This window comes from Leuciscus leuciscus, assembly GCF_965113295.1.
Source record: "Leuciscus leuciscus genome assembly, chromosome: 1".
In the NCBI taxonomy this organism is placed as follows: domain Eukaryota; kingdom Metazoa; phylum Chordata; class Actinopteri; order Cypriniformes; family Leuciscidae; genus Leuciscus; species Leuciscus leuciscus.
In genome coordinates, this window is record NC_138725.1 from 5103269 (window position 1) to 5129005 (window position 25737).

General features: G+C 41.7%; 2 protein-coding genes across 4 annotated transcripts in view; one reads left to right on the forward strand and one right to left on the reverse strand.

The window, feature by feature from the left end:
* LOC309494422 (uncharacterized protein) overlaps positions 1 to 25737 on the reverse strand; it is a 251719-nt gene that overhangs the window by 37860 nt on the left and 188122 nt on the right. The window lies entirely within an intron of this gene.
* Positions 1 to 25737, forward strand: part of LOC309494337 (uncharacterized protein) — a 255507-nt gene that overhangs the window by 9125 nt on the left and 220645 nt on the right. Inside the window, exons 1-2 of one of the 3 annotated variants that reach the window (XM_082163637.1) lie at positions 13527 to 13659; positions 19612 to 20024. The exons of 1 other annotated variant lie outside the window; for it this stretch is intronic. In XM_082163637.1, coding sequence (XP_082019763.1) covers positions 13602 to 13659; positions 19612 to 20024 — 471 coding nt within the window. In that variant the 5' untranslated portion in view covers positions 13527 to 13601. Of the gene's footprint in view, positions 1 to 13523; positions 13660 to 19611; positions 20025 to 25737 lie in introns of those variants that run through there. One more of the 3 variants, XM_082163644.1, reaches the window with a different exon arrangement.

Below are 25737 nucleotides of genomic sequence, written 5' to 3' on the forward strand. Positions count from 1 at the left end.
TGTGTGAAAAGACACAGGAAAAACTGTTGTTAGAATCTGACGAACTAACACTAAATAAAGCGGTTGTAATCGCGCTGCAAGTGGAGGCAGCTGTCGAATGCTCTACACTGCTCGCTGATGCGCGCCCCCCCGTGGACATCCCTATGCAACAACTCCGACCTGCCAGTTACCAAGGCCACACTCCCTTACCCATAGAAAAAAGGGAGAGAAAGGATGCAGGTTTTCCAGTGCATTTTGCACAACTGCAGAGAAACCGGCGCAGTTCAAGTTTTTGTGGCAACTGCGGGTCTAGTTCGCACAATTCAAGAGCCCAAAATTGCCCTGCACGTGGGCAGACATGTAGGAACTGCTTAAAAAAAAATCACTTTGCTAAAGTATGCCTGTCGGCTCCTGCTACGCAAGCATCACAGAGGACACTCTCACCTGTCTGTAATGACTACACTGAAATTAGACATGTATCAGCTGGCCAGGCAGCTTTTAGGACATGTACTGTGCTGCTGGATGAGGTGAGTCTCCCACTCCTCCTGGATACGGGTGCAGCCGCATCGTTGCTCAATGCCAATACGTATCACAAGTTCTTCTCCCATCTGCCATTACAGCAGCCCTGCACATCTCTCTGTGGCTACAACAGTTCCAGGATTACTAGGCAAGGCAAGGCAAGTTTATTTATATAGCACATTTCATACACAATGGCAATTCAAAGTGCTTTACATAGAAGAAATTAAAATAATAAAAAGAAATAAGAATATTTAAAACAGTTTAGAAAAATTAAATAAAATACAGTACTTTTAAAAATAAAAATAATATTATTATAGATCTTTCCTTCAAAGGATTCCCTTAAGACTTAAATCTTTCCTTCTTTTAACCTTCAATCTTCTTACGACTTCCATCTATCAACTTTCCTTTAACTTTCTTTTCTCCCTCATTTACTCACACGTTCTTTTCACTTTCTTTAGCACTGCGTTCACATTCTTTCTCGACTTCTTACTATGCTTGGCGTTCTCCGCGTCTCAGTACGCTATGGCTCCAAACACCTGCCATCGTTCCCATTCTACATTTCTGAACGGGGAGCCAACCTCCTGGGGCTTGATCTTTTTACAAGCTTGGGGTTCACCCTGCGAGACGATAAGGGCGCTGATACCCACCATGTCACCTCCACCTGGCAACAGAGATGGCCAGCGCTGTTTGACGGACTGGGCTGCCTTACAGCTTTCACCCATAAGCCTCTGGTGGACCCTGGGGTATCGCCAGTCATACAGCCCCTGCGCAGGATTCCCCTAGCTCTGCGGGAGGAAGTCACTGCTGAGCTTCAAATGATGCTGGACATGGGGGTGATTGAGCCAGTTAATGCGGCCCCCTGGATTTCTAACCTGGTCATTGCAAAAAAAAAATCTGGTGGAATACGAGTCTGTGTTGACCTGCGCTCTGTAAATAAGGCTGTTATCCCCGACAAGTACCCATTACCTACATCTGAGGAGCTGACCACTCACTTCTATGGTTCGACGGTCTTTACGAAGCTGGATTTGCGCCAGGGTTACTTGCAGCTGCCACTCCACCCTTCCAGCAGAGACCTCACAGCTTTTGTCACACACGCTGGGGTATTTCGTTATACTCGAATGCCGTTCGGCCTAAGCTCCGCCCCCAGCTGCTTTCAAAAGGTGATGGCCACCATCTTTGCTGGTATTCCTGGAGTTTTCCTGGTATTCCTGCAGTTTTCCTGGATGACATAGTTGTTCATGCATCGGATGTCCAGACCCATAACAACCGTCTCAGTAGGGTGGTCAGTGCTCTCATGGCACATAACCTTACGTTGAATGGAGAGAAATGCACGTTTGCAGCCTCAGCCATAGATTTTGTAGGGTTCCGTCTCACATCTAGGGGCATCGCCCCTCTTCAGTCAAATATCGAGGCGATTAACAAAATCCCAGAGCCCACCTCTGCCTCCCAGGTAGCCTCGTTTCTGGGCATGACGGCCTACTACCTTCGTTTCCTGCCCCAGTACTCCCGAACCACAGCACCACTTCGCCAGTTACTAAAAAAAGAGGAGCCATGGGAATGGACTGCAGCATGCTCCGAGGCCGTCCAGACACTGAAGTCCCAGCTTACCACACCACCTGTCCTGGCCCACTTTGACCCTGACAGTCAGACTATCGTCACCTGTGATGCATCTACACAGGCCTTAGGAGCGGTGCTGTCACAAGAGTAGGATGGAGTGGAAAGACCAGTAGCATTCGCCTCCAGAGCTCTGACCCCCACGGAACAGCGCTACTCTGTCGGTGAACGCGAGGCCCTCGCGTGTATCTGGGCAACTGAAAGATGGCACCTTTTCCTCTATGGTCGTCGTTTCATCCTCCGCACCGACCATCAGGCTCTGATCACGCTCTTGTCAGCATCCGGCTCAGGTCATAAACCCTTACGTCTGCACAGATGGGGTGAGCGCCTACGACAGTATGATTACCAACTCAAATTCACACCAGGGAGGGACAACGTGGTCGCTGATCTTCTATCTCGATCCATTGATGCGCCCACACCAACAGCCTCGCCAGGCAGTGATGACATGGAGCCAGAACTCATCCAGATGCTCCATACACCTCTGAAAGCATCTGTCTCCCTGGAGGAGCTGCAAAGGGAGTCCAAGTGTGACCCCACACTGACAACACTCCGCACATATATACGCTCGGGGTGGCCAGCACGGTTGCCTGAGGAGTTAAAACCTTTTGCTAAAGTACGAAATGAACTGTCCTGCTGGGGTGATGTTTGTGTCTCCAGGGGCCTCTGTACAGTGGTGCCGGGTAGCCTGCGTGCACGTGTCCTATCAATGGCGCATGAGGGCCACTTGGGCAACGTTAAGCTCAAGCAAAGATGCCGGGACCTGGTCTGGTGGCCAGGCATTGACCACGACATTGAAGGGCTGGTCAGGGACTGTGAACCTTGTCTCCTCAGTGGGAAGACTGGACTACCAGCTCCAACCCCTCTTCAACCTGCTCCATGGCCATCTCGCCCATGGGATCACCTTCAATTGGACATTTGTGGGGAAATTCATGACCATAGAGTTCCTCATCATCAACGCTTTCTGGTGGTCGTGTACGATCTCCATTCTAAATGGCCTGAGGTAATACCAGCCGGAACGGTCACATCACAGACCATCACACAGATACTGGACAGCCTGTTTGCTCGCTGGGGAATGCCCCGTGCCATCACTACTGACAATGGGCCGCAGTTCACCTCTGCAGACTTCTCCACTTTCCTTTGCAATAAGGGAATTAAGCATATCCGGGCTGCACTCTACCACCCCCAAGCGAACGGCTGGGTCGAAAGATTCAATCAGAGCCTTAAGAACGGCACTCGTGCACATCTTGTCCAGGGGTACACATTCCAAACAGCACTCAACCTGACTTTGATGCATTACAGAGCTAGCCAGCACACCACCACCCAGGCCTCTCCTGCTTTGCTAATGCTCGGCCGGGAGATGGAGTTGCCATTGGACAGACTTAGAGCACGAGACTTGTCAGCAGCAGCTAATGGCACCTGGGTAGCAGCCAAAGCAGCAGTAACTTCAAACCAGAGGCGAATGAAGGACAGCTTCGACAAGAGGCACAAGGTCAAGGAGAATAAAATAAAGGTGATGGACTGGGTTCGGGTCCGCAGACCCCACCGTAGCAGCAAAATGGCATCGTTTTGGTCTAAACCCCTCCAGGTGGATCGTCAGTTACAGTCTGCCACATTCTTGTTGAGCGATGGCTCTCGCTGGCATGCTAGCAGACTGCGGAAAGTGCCAGCCCCTTTCAATTTAACCAGGTGCCTACGGGCGAGGGAGCCTAGTGGGAGAGCGCCACAGCACATGCCCCTTCCGGCCCCTCCACTGGAGCCAGTACAGCCACGGCCAGGCCCGGAGTTTCAAGGTTCCCCTCTCAGGGAGGCCCCGCAACCATCTCTGCCAGCATTGGGGCCTCAACACCTTCAGCCACTGCTTGACGTTCATCAGGGTGGCCAAGATGTGTCGCAGTCGACGGCATTGGAGAGTCGACCGGTTCGAGCAAGGGCTTGTCCTGCATACCTGAAGGACTTTATCACAGAATATCACGTATAGGTGTTTAGCCATTTCTCCTCAACTATGGTTTAAGTTGAAACACAATTTTTGTAGTTCTTTAGGGGGAGGGGGAAATGTTGTATTCTTTTCCAAGGTAACCAAGGTTACGGGGGTTCTGTGTGCGCATGCGTTGTGAGAGTGAGTGACACAAAAAGAGTAAAGAGGTTATCGTTCCGAGCTCTGGTGTGAAGTTGAACTTTTTGCTGAATAACTAAAACACAACATTATGAACTCTACACTTTGAGCTTGTGAAGTTTCTACAGACGCTGCAACGGTCGTGAAATGACGTCACATTCTGCGGCAGCTTTTTTACAAACACAAGTTCAACATATAACAAATAATAATAATTCAAAATGTAAAAATAAACAATCCACTCCACTTGAATGCTAAACGCTTGTGTTATTTCTCACAGAGTAATTCACTTGAGCTTGTGTTTCTGGCGTCCCACTTTCACATGCACATGAATGGAAGTCAGTGCAAGGAAAAGTCTAGTCTGAACGGCCATTAATAATTAAAATGTTTTAGTCAAATAAATATCAATCTCAAAGTTGGTATCGAAACATGGCAGTATTGTATATTTTAATGTTAATATCATTGTTACGCTCCACGCGTGTTTTGTGTTCTGTTTTCATTGATCTGTGCACGTTAGTGTACTTCACACGTGTTGGCTGTTGTGCTCATTATCTCTTCTCTGTCTCTAGCCCACTCTCTCTGCTCGCAGGTTGCTGTGATTGGCCGAGTCGGACGTCAGTCATCATTAAGGCGGCGCTTGGGAGCCAATCGGAAGCCGTCCAGCTGGTTTAAAAGGATGGCATGTTCATTCATGCTTTCTCTCTCGATCGCGAATTGAACTCTCTGTAGTGGACTGAGCTCTTTGTAGTGGAATGAGTTTTCTGTAGCGAATCGAGTTCTTGTCTCTGACCGCGAACTGAGTTGTGTGCTATGTGCTTTGTTCTTTGTGATGTGTTGTCTACCTTTTCGTTTGCTCTGAGACATTGGTTAACAGCTGATATAGTGGGAAGAGAACGCAAGTTAGTATATCGCGATATACACTGCACCCGACCCGTAGCAGATGATTGTCTAGACACACTAGGTAAGAAGTGAGCGCCACTTACTGTATTTCTGTTTTGTTAGATAGTCTAGTTAAGGTGCCGGATGCACTGAAGATTTCGGTTTATTTTCTACATTTTGCTTTGGTTAGATTAGGTTTAGATTAAGGATTGTTTTGTTATATTTTGTTCTTTCCTTTGGTGCCGCTTTTGTTCTTTTCCCATTTATTTATTGTTTGTTTACATTATTACATTGTACATAGTACACATTATTATTATTATTATTATTGTTGTTACTGGATCTAGTGGCTTTGGCTTTATGTGTGAATAAAAATCCAGTAATTTTTCTCTTTCAAAAGATTGTCTGTCATGTTCTTCCACCTCATTTCACATCCAGCAGTACGTTAATATGTAAATGTTACGGTACATTCCCTAGACTCTAAAAGTTCGTAACAATCATGTTAGATAATTGTCATTGATCAAATATATTCAATAGTTCTTGCTAAAGAAACATAGGATTCGTGCCTACAATGTTTTAAAGATAATAATTGGAAGATAAATTTACCTCGTTCAAGGAAAGTTTCAAGGACATATAATCAATTTATAAAAAGGCATCAAATTATCATAATATTTTATAGCAGTTGTCTACTTTCTACTATTACATCAGGGCTCACTTTCATGTCCTTTCACTTTATATTTCTCTCTTTGAATTATTTTGATGTACTGAAAATTAAATGTGATATTTTTTTTTCTTTCATACGGCAAGTCCAAAAGGACATAATATGTTACACACTGATAAGTGTATTATTCTGTAAACGCTGGCATTAGGATTTTTATTCTATCTAATAATATAATGTTGTATTAATGGGAATTACGACTAGGATGTTAATAAATCTGCTATTTAAAACTGTCTATGGGCACTTAAAATACCATCAAATAAAATATGGGTTACACCTTATTTTGTTTGTGTCCCTTTGCAATTTACAGTGTAATTTTGCATTTAAGTACTGAGTAATATTAATGGTTACTGTAGGGTTAAGTTCATGTAATTATGCCTAATTTATAGTTATTACTATAATAAATACATGCAACATCTGTAAACTTAGTAATAAGTTGTAGGAGCCATACATTGGGTTTGATTAGTCTTTCTTGATATTTCTTCTTTCCTTCTATACTGTTGTGTATGTGCATGAGTGGTGTGACGTCATTGGTAACTATGGCACCGTGAGGGGGTGTGGTGTGTATATTAGCGTGCGTGTTCACCTGTGGGACATGGCGGGTTGTTTGGAGCATGGCTGCAGGGTGAGCATGGGGAAAAACTTTCTTTTGACCGTCACTACTGTCAATGACGTTACTACCATCACTATCTGTTACTATGCGCTGTTTGATGTATCTTCACTTGACTGATGGAATGCATCTACCAAAGTAAGTGATTGGTGTTTATTCTTTCTGCTGGTGAAACGGAGTAATAAAGATAACATCAGATGTAATGCTTCGGTGTGACGCGTCTTTAGTATAATCTTCTCATGTCTTAGCCTGCTGCGGCTTTTGGATTGGACACAAGTGTTACTGAAATACTGTATGTCCCACAGGTTTGCGACTCATGCCCACTTGATGGCCTTTTGGAGGCAGATAGAGCCAGCAACAGGCAAGAGCAGCCAGGAGAGATGAGGTCCCTCATGCTGTCAATGCAACGGTACATGTATTCTGAAACATTTAATATGATTAAGATATATTTTTGTTTTACAATCAAACTTTCTGTGCCAGTTACGGTGTTTGTGTAATAGTAATAAAATATTGTATTCTTTTCACAGTCTCTTCAACCCGTTGATATGTTTGGTCACTTCCTCAGAAATTCTTTCTAACAAATAAAGTTAAAGAAATATCCTATAAAATTATTCAAAGATTTTATCCAGTTAAATACTTTTTAAAGAAATTTAGAAGTGCTATTGATACTTCCTGCTCCTTTTGTGAAGCCTCTTCTGAAACTGTTGATCATTTGTTTTGGGAATGTACTTTTGCTTGGTCTTTCTGGAATAATATTGATGCTCTGATTCTTTTCTTTATCATATAGACACATTCTTTTGGGGTTTTATGTCAAAGACAAGAATCTAATTATTGCAAGTTTTTGTATAAACCTTCTTTTATATATTGGAAAGTTTCATATCCATACATTTAAATATATGAAAAGTAAACCCCACTTTAGCTTTTTCAAAGAACAATTGAAGATGTATTTAAATACAATTTCAACTTCTGTTAACAAGAAAGCAATGAAAACATCCATAATTTGTGCCATGTTTAATATTCTCCCTTAATATGTTTTTCTTTTGTTGTGCCCTCTTCTTTTCTTTTTTTCTTCTCTTCTCTCTTTTTCTTTTTTTAAGATTATGGTTGAATAGATTTAAATTTCTTTCACATTTCCTCTTTTAATGTATACTGAACCATAATTTCTCTTTCGTTTTGAAAGATTGTTTATATTTCTTGTATGTATCGACTTGTTCTGTTTGTTAATATTGCAATAAAAAAACGGAAAAAAGTTTTAAACCTCACAAATGGCCAGACATAATTTTCTAAATTGTCTAATAAAATGTTATTGCATTATTTTTTGTTGATGTCTGCACTATCACTCCTGTCTCCCTGCGGGTACCACATAAATGTTAATATTTGTCTGCTAAATTACTAATGTAACTTTACACTAAATAATATTAATCTCCTTTAGCTTACAGTATTTTGAGTGACGATAGTAATAGGGGCGCTACCGCTAACATTTGCTAGCATTTCAATACTAAGTTAACGAAGAAAAAAAGTACAGTATTTACAGATGAAACTGACCTGCACTTGAAGCCCTGAACAGGTCATTCATTTTGCAACATTTTGCTGCTTGTTCTCTGAGTGCTTTCTTTTTCGTTGTCCTTTCCCTCTCTGCTCCACCTGGCCGTTTTCTCTCCATCACCGGGTGATGCTCGCATTTTCTGTTTAACCGTTTGGCTGAGGCTTAAAGTGGAATCGTAGCCTTGCCAGTCAAGACTAACAGATTCATGATTTTATTTTATAATAATAATTTTATTGAATGACGAATTTGAAAATGATCACTGGACACTGGTAAAGGTAGTAGTACAAAAATATATATTATAATAGATTTAAAATTAAATAAATAAATAAAAACGCTGGCTGGCAGCAGGCCAAATTAGTCGGCAGGCCACCGGGAATTCTCCCGGTGCTCCCGATGGCCAGTCCGGGCCTGGTCATTACATGTCTCACTGCTTTCCATACCTCTGTGTAATTGTTTGTATTATTTAATGGACCTTAAGTCAAAGCTGAGCATGATGATGCATCACTAGTTTTCATTAGTCTAGAATAGTGCACTGCACACAGCTGGGCAAAATAGTGCCGTTTTATTGTATTGCATACATCTTAAACCCAGGCAATGCATTGGCCTAAATATGCTTATGTACTCTAACTGTTCAGTACTTGAGAGCCACGGCAAGTTTACGAAACGTAGGCTGGTCAGATTTGTACTCCCAAGTTCACGTTTGTCACAAAATTCCCCCAAACAGCTAAAACTAATCTGAACACGATCTAAACAGGCTATGAAATTGTGAACTTGGAATATAAATCAGAAGACACGCATATAAAGCGCTTTTCTTAGTAGGCCTAGGCTATGTTGGATTGACTTTGTTTACTTAATTGTAAAGACAATAAAAACAGACTAGCCGACAGTCTGCCATGAATGTGAGATGACGTTTCACGGCCAAATCAAATAACCAATCCAGTGGCGGTTCTAGACCACAGTAACTGGGGGGGGCCAGGCAGGGGCCACTTGTGCTTTTAGGGGGCACACCTTTAACATTCATCTTAACCTATTTTCAGTATTATTTCAAGTCATTTTTCACCATGTCATGGATGACTGCAATCTCTAGAAAAAGCTAATAAATTATATTAGCTAAGCTAATAAAACAATTTCAATTCAAATGAATGTTTCATTATGTTTAATTGTAGTGTGATATAATGATCAATAATAACACATTTTTAGCATCTAAGCACATCTAGGCACTTTTTTACACCTGGGGTGGGCGATATGGCAATAATATCATATCACGATTATTTATTTTTTTCAGGAAAATCACGATTTTATCACGATTCTTTTTTCATGTTGGTTTTACTATTTTGCATGTGACTGAGCATTACAGCCAAACTAATATCCCTATTTTAAAAGCAAAGCCTTATAGGTAACAAAATATAGGTAACAAAATATAAAATAAAAAAGAATGGCAGACATTTAGGCCAAAGTGGCGAAGATAAAAATCTTTGTCACTATTTTCTTTGTTATTAAAAATTAAGAACAGAGATACATATTACACATACACAACTTAATATACAAATGAAATAAACAGTGCTTTATTTTTTCAGCTATAGGTGTATTTAACAGTAGAATTGAAGAAAGTAATTAAATGAACAAATATGAAAATAAAACACAACAGACTTAAAGTTCTCAGTCAAGAGCAGTGAATGATTTCCTCTGTGTGTTTTGTTGTTTTATTAACATTAAAGGGATAGTTCTCCCCCAAAAAAGTCATAATTTACTCTCTTAAGTTGTTTTAAACCTGAATAAGTTTCTTTCTTCTGTTGAAAATAAACGTTATTTGAAAGAATGTGAGTAACCAAACAGTTGATGTACCCCTGTGACTTCCATAGTATATTTTTTTCCTACTATGTATGGAAGTCAATGGGGACCAGCAACTGTTTGGTTTTGGGTGAACTATCTCTTTAAAGGGATAGTTCACTTTGAAATAAAATTTTTGTATGTTTTAGCTTACCTCAAGGGCATCCAAGATGTAGGTGTCTTTTTTTCCGCAGAAGTTTCGATTTTGATATTTTTAGGTCAAACCGTTCTTGTCTGTCAGTCATATAATGCAGGACCCGCGGGTTCGGGTCGAAAATATAAGCAAATGACTCGGGTCGGGTCGGACCTCGGGCTTAATCTTTTCCGCTAAGTAAAAAAAAAAACACATTTATTAATCATCGCTGCTGTTCACCGTAAAGAAAGTCTGGCTGCTGCGTGCAACGTGCATCATGGAGAGGGGCGGGGGCAGACGCCGCTGTGCACGCCTTTAGCCTGGAGAAGAAGATGGAGTTGGTGAAAAGTAAACTTGCCGCAGGTGAATTCACCGTCGCTACTACAGCCTATTTATATATATTTAAAGTTTATTGTGTCAGTTGTTTGTATTGTTAAAAGGCTTGAACATTAAAGGTTGATTTGAATTCGCGTCTGCTGGTCATGATAATACGTGTATGAGAAAAAAAAAATTCCGCCGCGGGCCGGGTTCGGGCAGATAATTCATGTTGATGTGTCGGGTTACATCGGGTCCGGGCTTTAAAAGCCACGGGCCGGGTCGGGTCGGGTTGTAATTTTCAGGCCCGTTGAGAACTCTAGTCACCACCTCAAAGAGCAAGCACAGAGTCCAAATTAAAACAATTCCCCATCGTCCAAATTAAACAATTCCCCATCGTAAGTACACATTGATGGCCTAAGACACGAAACGAGCAGTTTGTGTGAGAAAACGAACAGTATTTATATCGTTGTTACCTCTTGAACACAGCCGCGTCCAGTGATCTGAGGGCGCGGGCGGGTATAGATATATACACTAGATATCGCCTTGGCTACGGTTTCGTCGCCAAGGCGACATCTAGTGTATATACCTATACCCACTCTGTATGTTTAATTTGGACTCTGTGCTTGCTCTTTGAGGTGGTGACCACAGACCTGCATTATATGACTGACAGACAAGAACGGTTTGACCTAAAAATATCAAAATTGAAACTACTGCGGAAAAAAAGACACCTACATCTTGGATGCCCTTGAGGTAAGCTAAAACATACCAAAATTTTATTTCAAAGTGAACTATCCCTTTAAGGACAAGCAGCAGCATGTTTATTATTAGGGCTACTGTCTCTTTAAGAACTGCACGCGACGCGTCTAATATACACGCATATGACAAGCCGATTTTAATTAATTTTCTCTGTTTGCTTTCACTTTAGACATAACCAACTTTGTTTATGTAAACATTGTCTGTATTTGACAGTATTAGCGCAATATAAGACTCAAAAGATAACTTAGTCCAGTAACAGGCTTTTAGTGCATGTGCGCGTCGGGTGTACGCGCTCAGTAAAGCGCATATTTGAACAGCGCATCAGCAGCGAATGACATGTTTAACCGGCAAGGCTTTAAAGCACATGCACATATACGTCGTGCTGCAGTGTAGCCTATTGAGAATGAGGAGATGTCGTCACGACACAGCGCCCCGCCCTCAGAGACCGCGTCATCCTCCCCTTTCCGCCATTTTGGGAGGATACCCGCTAGCACCGTTCATTGTATTGATAGTAGAGGAGGTTGTCGCACTATTTTAGAATGCCTGGAAAACACTGCTGTGTAAAAAAACTGCTCCAGTGTCTCACACGATTGTCATGGAAACCGTAGGAGCCATGTATTACAGTTTTTTCGTATTTTTAAATTTAAAAGTAAAAAAAAAAAAATCATTTTTGTTTGGCATTGGTAGTAAGTTTCTCCCTGTAAGGACCCTTTTCTTTTGCCGCATTCTTCTCCATTTCTTCTTTATTTTCTCGTAATTTCTATTATCCTTCCTCGAGCCGTCTTTCCTGCTCCGTCTCTGTATTGCTCTTGCACTGTTGCCCCTGGCAACCCATAGCGTATCCTCCCAAAATGGTGGACGGGCTCAATTCGTCACGTGACAGCAAGCTACCTATGAGTATGTCCTCATTCTCAATAGATGAAGGCGCCGCAACTGATAAAATGCGCAGTTGTTTGGTGTGATTTTACGATTCCAAATTTAAGGAGGGAGGTACGCGCGTGGCCGCATGCTTTGGAGGCCGATGACGTCACCGCTCGCTCGCGCCGTGTCTCTTCGCTCATTTCAGGCAGCGTCGAGTCTTCTGAGGTGAGGAGAGCAGTTCACGGTATTTCAATTCTCATATTTACACAACCATCACACACACTTTATACAGTTTGATTAAGCGACAGGCTTGTTTCTGTATTGTTTTCATCGATCACAGCGATACTTGTGCGTCTTTTCTGGCGTCTGAATTCAGAAATAAACATTTAGTGCAGCAGCAGCGAGCATGAGGAGAATATGTTGAGTTCATTCAGACCTGAGCGATGTTGTGTTCGTTTGTGTGATTGACTCGACGTTTGGAGTGAGAACTGTTAAAGTTAAATAAGTTAAAGTCAAGTTAAAGTTTGAGGTCTGTGAGGGGAATTGATGGGAATCGATCTCAAGTGTTTCTGTTGCCATTTTCATGTTTACCTTTCTTTATTATTGTCGACATTTATCTTTGGCAGATTGTATTAAAATTGATGTAGACACTTTATATTGCCCCTGTATGATGAATGTGGGAAATTTCAAATCTATACATGCATGGGAATATAGATATTAATGAAGTTTGAAACAGGAAACATTACATTTTCTACATTTTTAAGAGTTTTATGATCATTGTGAGTTTCTGTACAAATATGTAACATGTTAATGATGGAATTACTTTATTGCTATTAATAGTTATTATAAAGTCAAACTATATTTAGATTCACATATTATGGTGTTGTAGTTATTTGCCTGAAAATGTTATTTATTTAACTATTTTGTTTTATTATTGGTGATTTATCACTTATTTTGGTGGTTATATTGTGAGAAATAACAGTATTGTCTTTCAGTAGAGCAGTTTTACAGGCTTTTGTCATGTATCCTGACTCAAATAATGTGTTTCTAACGGCAAACACTCAGAATAAAGTGAGATGATCTGCTGATGATCCTGAATGGCTTGTTGAATGAGTGTTGATAGTCTGAGGCTCATCAATATTAACAGATCTGCTGAAAACACTCTTTATTTCATGACAATTGTTCCTGTTTTCACCTCATTTATTATGCTGATGTCTTCAGATCTCCTGTAAATTGACACTTAAAGCTCATTTCATTGGTGTCAGCAGACTGAGGGGATTTGTTGGCTACTAGGCTATACGTTTATTTCTGTCTTTATGCTTTTAACTGTTTTCCTTACCATTATTTATATTCTTTTCTATAGTTCTAGATACCTGTATTCTAATGAAGAAGCAGAGTAATGTTAGGATTAGTAATAAAAATAAATAAAAATAATGAATTGGCATCAGTTACTGTACGACAAATAGATAGGCATAAATGCTTAGTGTCATTTATTATAAAAACAAACTCAGTAATTGATATTTTTGATTTTGGCAGATTAGCTCCTCCCACAGTAATTCATCATCAGTGAAGCTCCTCCCATAGCAATCACATCATCAGTGAAGCTCCTCCCACATTAATTCCAATAAATGCTGGAATATTCCCATCAGCTACACGTGAAGACGAGCATCAGAGCATCAGGAAGAGCTGAAATCTGCAAAGACTGAGTTTATTAAAGAGGACAGAGAGAACATGAGTGATCCAGAACCCTGCAGAATGAAACACACTGAAGATCCTGAAGAACAAAGAGGTTGGTGTTTATTCTTCATTCATTCATGATGCTGAAGAACATTCATGTTAGAAACCAGTGTTTCCCACAGAATTAGATTCTATTTGCGGTGGTGTGGTGTTAGGGGTGGGCGATATAGCCTCAAAATTATATCACGATATTTCAAGAATATTTGCGATAATGATAGTTATGACGATATAAAAAAAAATGTAGACAATTTTTTAAATTACATTTATCTCACCTAAATGTTTGCTCACTCATTGTGTTTTTACAATTGGGTAATGTTGTTTTTAAGAGTTTACACAACACAAGGAAGCTTGATTTCAGTCTTTGAATTAAATTGAAAAAAGTAGCAAAAAATATATACAAAATAATAAAGATACAAATAAAGAGAAAAGTTTTTGGGTAACTGTTAGGTCTAACACTATTCAGAAATACTACAGAAACTGAATAAGGTAATCAAATGTAAAATAACACTAGTCCTGAGTCCTGACTAAATTAAATACATAGGCTATTAATTCTGATTCCTTACAATGAAAGCTATCTTTTATTGTTTTGATGACAACATTAATGACAGACACATATGGCTGCTGTCACCTTTAGAGCTAGTGCCCGGATCCATTACTGTTATACTGTCTGTCACACTGTCACGCGCGTTTTATGGTTATTTCAGACATAACCGACTGTTTACGAATATACTGACCATGACCGGAATTTTTACACAATTTTGCGTGTTTTTCCCCCCGTTAAAGCGATATAATCCGCGAAAAAGAACATTTGTTACTCGCGAGCTGTTTGTGAGACGGCTTTACTGTATGTATGCACGCAGAGTAAACATCTCTCAGAGAGCGCGCGCGAGTACTGAATAGTTTAAAATCGCAAATGTTTAAACTGATAAGACATAAAAAGAAGTGAAAATGATAAACTTTAGTTACGATGCAAGTGATAAAAGACAATTCCGTCATGTCCTGACTGCTAAGCACAAGAGTGTGGTATCGACGCTTGACTTGTGCAACCCATTTTGAGAGTGAGAGAGAGAAGACGCGGCACCGCTGAACACTCACGCGGTTGGTAAAATCAATGTTTGCGGGGGAATGTCCCGCATTATAAGTGGTAGACCTGCGGGAATTATTAAAATACTATTGAAGTAGCTCCTTTTTAGGTACTAAATCATCATTGGAGGCTGACTTGCTGCTCTCACGCTCAGACAGGTGTTGTTATTGTGCGTGCTAGGGAACGTAATGCGGCATACATCATTGCGTCGCTATATCAGTGATATCGCGATATGACACTTTTTTTTATCATGTAAAAATTTATACCGGTATTATCGTGGACGGTATGATATGGCACACCCCTAGTGTGGTGTGGTGGGGTGATTAAGGCACAACAAAAGGGTTAAATATATCATATATTTTTATTGACATGTATACACATTTCCATTGTCAACACTTAGTGTTAGATAACTTAAAGACATTGCTATTGCTACATTGCTATGCCATTGCTACACTTTCTATGACTGCTGCACAGACTTCTTGTTGCAAATTTTGCAGCCTTTGAACATTTTATTTTACGGGCCTTTCTGAAAAAATATTCCAGTGCCCTATCATATGGGAAGGCCTCAGGACAGGGTCCATTAGGGCTGGGTATCGTTAAAAAAAATTCCGATACCTTGATTTCGATACCGGTTCCAAACGATACTTTTTTCGATACCAATTTTATGAAATCCATTTTAATAAGATTACACAACACATTACCCCAGAAAAACTTTGGTTTTATTTTTTCAGTTTGACTCAGGCTCCTTAGCCAGTGCACAAAGGAACACATTTTTTTCATAAAGAGCTCATGCTCACCAAAGCTGAATTTGTTTGATCAAAAATACAGTAAAACTTGTAACGTTGTGAAATAGTATTACAATTTAAAATCTTATTTTAAAATATTTCAAAATGTAATTTATGAGATATTATTTGCTCCAAGCGAGAATGTTAGTGTGCAGGGTTGGGGAGTAACGGGATACATGTAACGACATTATGTAATCAGGATACAAAAATCCAGTAACTGTAATCCGTCACGGTTACGTCAAAAAACGTAGTAATCAGATTATAGTTAGATTTTGAAAAAAGGGGGAATACTTTCAGGATTACAATGGTTTCATTTAAAACTAAATAAATCAGGTTTTTTTTTGCATCACTATATTAAGCGCTGCTTGATCGTAGTTCCTGGTTCTATTGCCAGTAATGACTCACGCTGATAAAAACGCTTTCAATTAATGGATGCTCGAATCTGTAGAAATTCGGACAGTAGCTTTTTTAGTACCCAAAATGTCCTTTCTTAATCTCTTCTCTCTTAACGGGATGTTTGCTGTCTAGGTAACATAGGGGAACTCCCACTGCCAACGGTCCAAGTTCAGTCAGGCAAATTAAGAAAGATCACGGCTTTAGTCAACATGTAGGCCTATTTTAAAATAAACTAATATGTAGATTGTGTGTAGAATTTTTAAATGTTTTTTTTTTTTTTTTTACATGTTAGTTAAAAATAAAACAAAATAATCTGTAATACCATACTGTAGCCACTAGATGTCTGTATAGTCCTTTACATAAATATATTATTCAGGGCTGTGAAATTCTTAATAAATAAAAGTTTTTTTGTTTTTTTTATAATATTTGACCTTGAAGTAATCCAAAAGTAATCAGATTAAATTGCTTTCATATTGTGGTACTTGGATTACGTTACTGAATACTTTTTTTTTATGAAGTAATTTGTAACTGTAACGGAATACATTTTTAAAGTAACCCTCCCAAGCCTGTTAGTGTGAAATTGAACACTACAGTATATGCCAATGTTGTTTTGTTGTTTATATGCCAATGTTGTCAAAAAAACATTTGCACAAAGCAAGCCATTTCACTTTTCCATGTTGATAAGAGCATTAAAATGAGAAAAAATAATGGGACAAAAAGAAATCAAGAGACATTTAGAATAGATAAAAATGTGCGATTAATCGCGAGTTAACTATGACATTAATGCGATTAATCGCGATTAATTATTTGAATCGTTTGACAGCACTAATTTATACTCATCAGCACTAAAAACTTGAGATCAGAGTTTTAAAATCAAACAGTTTAAAAGAGAACAATACATCACGGTTGTTTAAACCAATGAGTCATTTCCCATCATGCTCTTGATCATCAGTCGGTGGAGAGCACCTGCAGAATCCGACAAGGCGGACCGCACTCGGACACATTTATAACCAGTATGCATCTCGCGGTGATCACCGGTGATCGGTTCCTCGCAGATTTTGTTCATCTCAAACAAGCCTATTGTTTTCTTGTCTTCCCAGCATGCAGTAGAAAGAGCCCAGATGATGTCACTTCCTGTGTGTCACAGTATTAAGAAATGCTCTGTTTTTAAAAGGAGGAAAATCATGTCAGGAGCAACAGGGTTGAGTGAAACATGTAGGACACAGATAATGCTAATAAAAGAGTTAATTTAAAGCCAGTTAAAGTTATGGCCACTCTACACTTTGAGCTTGTGAAGTTTCTACAGACGCTGCAACAGCCGTGAAATGACGTCACATTCTGCGGAAGCTTTTTTACAAACACAAGTTCAACATATAACAAATAATAATAATTCAAAATGTAAAAATAAACAATCCACTCCACTTGAATGCTAAACGCTTGTGTTATTTCTCACAGGGTAATTCACTTGAGCTTGTGTTTCTGGTGTCCCACTTTCACATGCGCATGAATGGAAGTCAGTGCAAGGAAAAGTCTAGTGTGAACAGTAGGGTTGGGTATCGGTTGGGTTTTATCCGATACCAGTACCTACTCGGTATTTTTCAAACGGTTCCGGTGCTTAAACGGTTCTTAAACCGGTACTTAAGAAAACGAAACCGCACACACTTTATCAAAAAAATAATACCTGTGTGTGTTTTCTGAAAAAGATTTTCTGATTTCTGATTAAATAAAAAAATTGTGCCGTTTAAAAGGCTACTGATGTAGCCGAAAACACTTAAGTTAAGATCAAAAAAAAATTCTCTTCTCATATTATTTATATATATTATATAACGTATTATATATTATAGACTTTTACAAAACAGAGAAATATCTGACACTGAGCAGAAATATTTAACACACATAGTATAGCCTCATATAAATATACTTGATATACTTCATACTTGGTATGCAAGATTTGCAGTTGGCATTAAATTACTAACTTACCCGAAGAGGAACACTGCAGCTGAACTTGAACTTTAGTCAAGAATGTCAGAGGTTTTGGGTTCTAATCCGCATTCGTAGTTTTTTGTTTGTATGTTTGTTTGTTTGTTTTTTTTTAAACCGATTATGCTCATCAGTGGTTGTATATCAAGCAGGGACACTTTGTGTGCATTAGGCTATATTTTTTGATTTCACCAGAACTAATAGATATGAGGCGCCGTCTAGGGCTTAAATCGAACTTCATTCACGCACACATAAAACGCTTGCATACACATATACTAAGTAGTCACACATACATGTATACTGCTGAATGCTCCAACTATATGAAATGCACAACGTCACATCTAAAGTCGCTCACGCGCACACACACAAACTCTACACACACGAGACACGCGGAACTCTCTGCGCACATACTCATCTGAGACGCGAGCACACACACACACACACACACACACACACAAACTCATGCACATACTCATCTGAGACGCGAGCGCGCGCACACACACACACACACACACACACACACACAAACTCGCGCACATACTCATCTGAGACGCGAGCGCGCGCGCACACACACACACACACACAAACTCGCGCACAAACTCATCTGAGACGCGAGCACACACACACACACACACACACACACACAAACTCTACACACACGAGACGCGCGGAACTCTCCGCGCAGATACTCATCTGAGACGCGAGCTCACACACACACACACACACACACACACACAAACTCACGCACATACTCATCTTAGACGCGAGCACACACACACACACACACACACACACACACACACACACACACAAACTCACGCACATACTCATCTGAGACGCGAGCACACACACACACACACACACACACACACATACACACACACACACACATACACACACACACACACACACACTCGCGCACATACTCATCTGAGACGCGAGCACGCACACACAAACTCTCCGCGCACATACTCAGACGACGCCTCATAAATAGATCGATCTCTGCAACGTATTGAAGCGCGTCCGCGTCCAACGTATTGAAGCGCGCATGAAGAAACTGCGGTGTGCGCGAGCCACAAGAATCCGCGCCACTGATCGCAGCGGCAACGAGCACTTTGATCATTTAAAAAAACACAGTTCAGCGCTAGATCGTCTCTTATTTAACAAACAAACTAAATGAATGCTCTGCTGGTTAACTGGAGATGTTTTGTTATTGGATCATTCGTGCCGCGAGATGCGGTGAAAAAAGTCAGGCACCGAAATCAGGCACCGAAAGTTGCGTTCTTATTCGATCTCGATACTACCGTTTACGTCGGAACCGGTTCTCTATTGGAACCGGGTTTCGGTACCCAACCCTAGTGAACAGCCATTAATAATTAAAACATTTTAGTAAAATAAATATCAATCTCAAAGTTAGTGTCGAAACATGGCAGTATTGTATATTTTAATGTTAATATCATGTTAGATAATTGTCATTGATCAAATATATTCAATAGTTCTTGCTAAAGAAACATGGGATTCGTGCCTATAATGTTTTAAAGATAATAATTGGAAGATAAATTTACCTCGTTCATGGAAAGTTTTAAGGACATATAATCAATTATAAAAAGGCATCAAATGATCATAATATTTTATAACAGTTGTCTACTTTCTACTATTACATCAGGGCTCACTTTCATGTCCTTTCACTTTATATTCCTCTCTTTGAATTATTTTGATGTACTGAAAATTAAATGTAATATTTATTCTTTCCTGTCAGACCTGATGGAAGTGAAGGATGAGAGTGAAGAACTGAGTGAAGTGAAGGAGGAGAGTGAAGAACTGAGTGAAGTGGAGGAGGAGAGTGAAGAACTGAGTGAAGTGGAGGAGGAGAGTGAAGAACTGAGTGAAGTGAAGGAGGAGAGTGAAGAACTGAGTGAAGTGAAGGAGGAGAGTGAAAAACTGAGTGAAGTGAAGGAGGAGAGTGAAGAACTGAGTGAAGTGAAGGAGGAGACTGAAGAACTGAGTGAAGTGAAGGAGGAGAGTGAAGAACTGAGTGAAGTGAAGGAGGAGAGTGAAGAACTGAGTGAAGTGAAGGAGGAGACTGAAGAACTGAGTGAAGTGGAGGAGGAGAGTGAAGAACTGAGTGAAGTGAAGGAGGAGAGTGAAGAACTGAGTGAAGTGGAGGAGGAGAGTGAAGAACTGAGGGAAGTGAAGGAAGAGAGTGAAGAACTGAGTGAAGTGAAGGAAGAGAGTGAAGAACTGAGTGAAGTGGAGGAGGAGAGTGAAGAACTGAGTGAAGTGAAGGAAGAGAGTGAAGAACTGAGTGAAGTGAAGGAGGAACATCATGTCAAACCTGGAGAAAAATCTTTGAGTCGCTCAAAGGCTAAAAAGACATTTTTAAAGAAAACAAGAGCCAAGAAATCTTTCACCTGCACTCAGTGTGGGAAGAGTTTCACAGCCAAACAAAGTCTTGAGATTCACATGAGGATCCACACTGGAGAGAAGCCGTTCACATGTGATCAATGTGGAAAGAGATTCTCATGCAAACCATATCTTGATGTCCACATGAGGATCCACACTGGAGAGAAGCCGTTCACATGTGATCAATGTGCCAAAACATTTCTTAGTGCATCAAACCTGAAGACTCACCTGACAGTTCATACGAAGGAGAAGCCGCATTCATGTTCTGTGTGTGGAAAGAGTTTTTCACAGCTGCCTAATTTACATAGACATGAGAAAACTCACACTGGTGTGAGAGAGTACATGTGCTTTGAGTGTGAGAAGACTTTTACTACAGCGGACAATTTAAAACAGCACCAGAGAATTCACACTGGAGAAAAACCTTACAAGTGTTCACACTGTGACAAGAGATTCAATCAGTCATCATCTCTGAAAACACATGAGAGGATCCACACTGGAGAAAAACCTTACAAGTGTTCACACTGTGACAAGAGATCCAAACACTTAACAGGTCTGATAACACATGAGAGGAACCACACTGGAGAAAAACCTTACAAGTGTTCACACTGTGACAAGATATTCAGTCAGTCATCATATATGAAAACACATGAGATGATCCACACTGGAGAAAAACCGTACAAGTGTTCACACTGTGACAAGATATTCAGTCAGTCATCATCTCTGAAAACACATGAGAGGATCCACACTGGAGAGAAGCTGCACACGTGTGATCAGTGCGGGAAGAGTTTCTCTATTAAAGATAACCTGAAGCGACACATGAATATCCATGCAGGGGAGAAACCACATCACCACATGCATCATTAAAATAGTCCAACAGACTACAGTAGCTCAACCTTAAGTTTATCAAGCGACGAGAATACTAGCTATTTGTGTTTATCAAGTGATGAGAGTACCCCACTCTCCCTTACGTAATATTTACATATGATTTTACAGTTTACTTGAATAAATACCTAAAAAAATCCTGGTTTAGAAAATATGAAACACGATTTTCAAAATCTTGTGCAATGCCACGTGCTCTAATATAGATGGTATTCAATAGTAATTATACCATTATTTTATTTACTTTTTACATTATTTTCAACACAAAATTAAAATTAAATGTGTGTGTGTGAGTAAACATTCTCAGCATGAAATGTGTCTGTTCCTGTGGGTTAACTGCACCATCACATGTGTTATGCTCAGGTCTGCCTCAGAACAGCTGTATTCTTATATTGGGTCCCATAGAAGCTGGATTGGGTCCCTTAGCCCTACAATCTAAGAAAGAAGTAAAGAGCCTAGGTGTTATTTTGGACTGTGACCTGAATTTTAAGTCAATTAATTAAGTGACAAAAACTTGTTTTTATCATCTGAGAAATCAATCCAAAGATTAAAAAAGGACGAATCTTGGCTATAAGCGCCATGAAAATAAACTCGAGCAAACCGCTGAAACGCGCATGAAGTGCGTGAGTATTTACTTCCCAACTACGGATCGCGTAATAGGACATTTAGCACAGCGCGATCTTAAAGTGACCATGACCTAAATACAAACACATATGAAATGCATATTCCTGGAACACATTAGAATTCTGTAATGCTGACTAAAAGTAAAGCATGTTTGTCTTCTGTATCTTTAAACTTAATGCCCATTTACATTTTCTTACTCACAACAAAACACTCCCCGCCTGACGTGGACACACGCCACCCCACAGTCCATGCACAGTCCATTTTTATTTTTTTTAACAGTCCATTTACTGTGCCTCTGGAGGTAGAAGGAGAAGTATTTCATTGACTGGCCTGAGAAAGGCTAGTCCCGCCTGGTTTGATGATCTTCACCTCAACCTGGCGCACTTTCCCATCTTTGCTAGGGAAGGCCTGTGTAATCAGTCCAAGAGGCCATTCATTCCTAGGTGCTTGACTGTTCTTAAGGAGAACAACGCTTCCAGACTGAATGTTTGGCTGAGTGGACTGCCATTTTTTGCGGGCCTGCAGTGTTGGGAGGAATTGTTTCCTCCAGCGGTCCCAGAAGGTGTTGGACAGGTGCTGAACCTGCCGCCACTGGGACTTGTAGAGGTCTGCAACTCCAAACTCACCAGCAGGAGCAGGCACAATGTTCGTCTTTTGTGTGAGAAGAGCAGCTGGTGTAAGTATGAACGAGTCATCAGGGTCCATAGTCACTGGAACAAGTGGCCTGGCGTTGATGATCGCTGCAACTTCTGCCATGAAAGTCACCAGCACTTCGTGGGTGAGCTTGTCTTTCAGCTGGAGCAACATTGCATCCAGAATCCTCCTAGCCAGCCCTATCATTTTCTCCCATGATCCACCCCAATGGGATGCATGTGGGGGATTAAAGGACCAGATGCAACCCTTGTCTGAGAGGCAAGTCTTTACAGCAGTGCTGTCAATGTTTGAGGCTATCTTCAGTTCCTTACAGGCACCAATGAAGTTCGTGCCGCGGTCGGAATGAATGTATTTGACCGGCCCACGTATTGAAAGGAAGCGCCGTAGCGCATTGATGAAGCTAGAAGTGTCGAGGGATTCTATGACTTCAATGTGCACAGCTCTTATGCTCATGCACGTAAAGATCACTGCCCACCTTTTACTTTGAGCGAAGCCGCCTCTGGTCTTGCGTGAGGAGACGTTCCATGGGCCGAACACATCAAGACCCACGCTGGAGAATGGAGGATCTGTTGAGAGACGATCGTCTGGCAGGTTAGCCATTTTCTGGATGCTGAGTGGAGCTCTGAGCCTTTTGCATATTATGCATTGGTGGATGATGCTGCTTACTCTTTTCTTCCCTCCGACTATCCAAAAACCCTTGATGATGAATTTGCTCGTGGTGGTGTCTGATGAGCAAAGTGGCGATGTGATGCTGGCCAGGAATAATCAGGGGAGTCTTTTCACTCTGATTGAGACTTGAATGATGAAGACGGCCTCCAACTCTGAGAAGGCCGTGTGCGTCAATGAACGAGTCCAGATTTCTGAGAGGGCTTGTTTTTGGCATCCTTTCCTGTTTTAGAATGCACTTTATCTCTTGGCTGTAGACTTCCTGTTGAACTGCTTGGATGATTACATTTGACGCTTTCTCTGATTCCTCAACTGTGAATTCAGCTTTGCAGTAATGCCAGCCCTTGCATGCTCTGTTCTCTCTGTGAGCTGTCTTGAAATGACAGGCTATGTGAACCTATTGAGTGACTGCACGAGTTAATGACTTACAGGTAGAGAACTTAGCAAAACGTTGTGAATCCAGTTGCTTGTTTGAGGCTGTAGTGCTTAAGGCGGACACCAGAGGGCGGATGTCTGGGACCTTGTCAACAAGGTCATAAGTGCATGCAGAAATGCTGAGCTCCGGCTTGGAGAGAAATTTGGGCCCACTCAGCCAGTTGGTGTGTTTCAGTTAGCCAGCAGGGACGGAACGCGTTGCGTGATCTGCAGGGTTCAGGTCTGTTGGCACGTAGCGCCACTGGTCTGGTCGGCAGGATCTTCGGATGCGTAACACCCGGTTGCTGACATAGACATAAAAGCGCCTGGTCTCATTGCAAATATAGCCCAAGACTACTTTACTGTCTGAGTAGTAGGTTACGGCATCAAGCTGTAGGTCTAGTTCTGCTGAGACCAGGTCTGCTAACTCAACAGCAAGCACTGCTGCGCAGAGTTCAAGTCTTGGCACTGTGTGTTCAGGGCAGGGGGCCAGCTTGGCTTTGCCCATTACAAATCCAATCTGGTTGTTGCCATTACTGTCTGTCACTTTCAGGTAGCACACAGCACCGATAGCTTTGACTGACGCATCACAGAACACACACAGTTCTCTTCTTACCGCTGCTGACGGTGAGGTTTCCGTGTAGCGCCTTGGGATGGAAAGCTCAGCGAGCTCAGACAGAGAGGCTCTCCATGACGTCCAGGCATCTTCCATGGCTGGAGGTAAGGGCGCATCCCAGTCACCGTTCTCCACCGTGAGCTCTCGCAGGATAGCCTTGCCTTGGATTGTGACGGGCGCAACAAATCCAAGTGGGTCGTAGAGGCTATTGATTGTGGATAAGACACCCCGCCGGGTGTAGGGCTTGGTCTCACTGGAGACATTAAAAAGGAAACAGTCTGTCTTGAGATTCCAGTCAAGCCCAAGGCTGCGCTGCAACGGCAGCGCGTCTGTGTCAAGGTCTTTGAGGTCACTCGCGTGGTCACTGGATGGAAAGGCGTCCATGACTTCTTTGTTGTTCGCTGCAATCTTGTGAAGTCTCAGATTTGACTTGGAGAGCAAATCCTGTGTCCTTTTTAACAGGCTGATAGCAGCTTGAACTGTGGGCAGGGACTTCAACCCGTCATCGACATAGAAGTCATGCAACACGAAGTGTTGCACATCTGGGTCGACGTGGAACTCGTTGCCTTGAACAGACTTGTGTAGACCGTGAATAGCCACTGCAGGTGAAGGGCTGTTGCCGAAGACGTGGACGTTCATCCGGTATTCCACGATGGCTTTGGAGAGGTCATTGTCCTGGAACCAGAGAAAGCGTAAGAAGTCACGGTCTTTCTCTCTTACCCGGAAGCAATAGAACATCTGTTCTATGTCGGCTGTGACGGCGATGGCCTCTCTTCTAAACCGAATCAGCACTCCCAGTAGTGTGTTATTCAGGTCAGGACCCGTTAACAGCACGTTGTTGAGTGACACACCGTATTGGGCACTGGAATCGAATACCACACGGATTTTCTTAGGTTTTTTCGGATGATACACCCCGAACGTTTGTAAGTACCACCTTTCTTCATCCGAACTGAGAGGGGGGGCTAACTCTGCATGACCGTTCCGAAACATGTTGCCCATGAATGCGAGAAAGTGGTCTCTCATCTCAGGCTTTTTCTCAAAGTTACGCTTGAGAGACATGAGACGCCTCAGCGGCTGTGGCCTGTTGTCTAGGAGCCGTGGGCGTGGGCTCTTGAAGGGTAATGGCGCCACCCAACTGTTGTTTGGGTCTTTTTGTAGTCCTTCATCCATTATCTCCATGAACATTGTATCTTGAATGGAGGGAGCCACCTGGTTGTCATCCCTGGTCCGCCTGAACATCCAAGGTGGTCGGTTTCACAGATAGGCTGGTCCTCAGGATACGCTGGAGGCTCACTGGTGGCCTGGGTGTCGCTGAACCTCTCCTTCACATGGAACACGTTGGGGCACGCGTCAAAGAGAGTGGGCCGTTGCAGCTCTGTGGTGTTCGTGTGGAACGTGCTAATTGTCAGTGGCCTGTGAACATTACCTAGGCACACATTTCCAACAATGACCCACCCCAGGTCTAACTTCTGTGCGTAAGGCAGGTTGTGAGGGCCATTCACCTGTTTGCGGACTTTATGCACTCTGATAATGTCTCGTCCTAAGAGAAGCATAATGGGGGCTTGCGGGTCAATGACTGGGATGAGGTGTGCCACCGACCTTAGATGAGCATGATGAAGAGCTACTTCG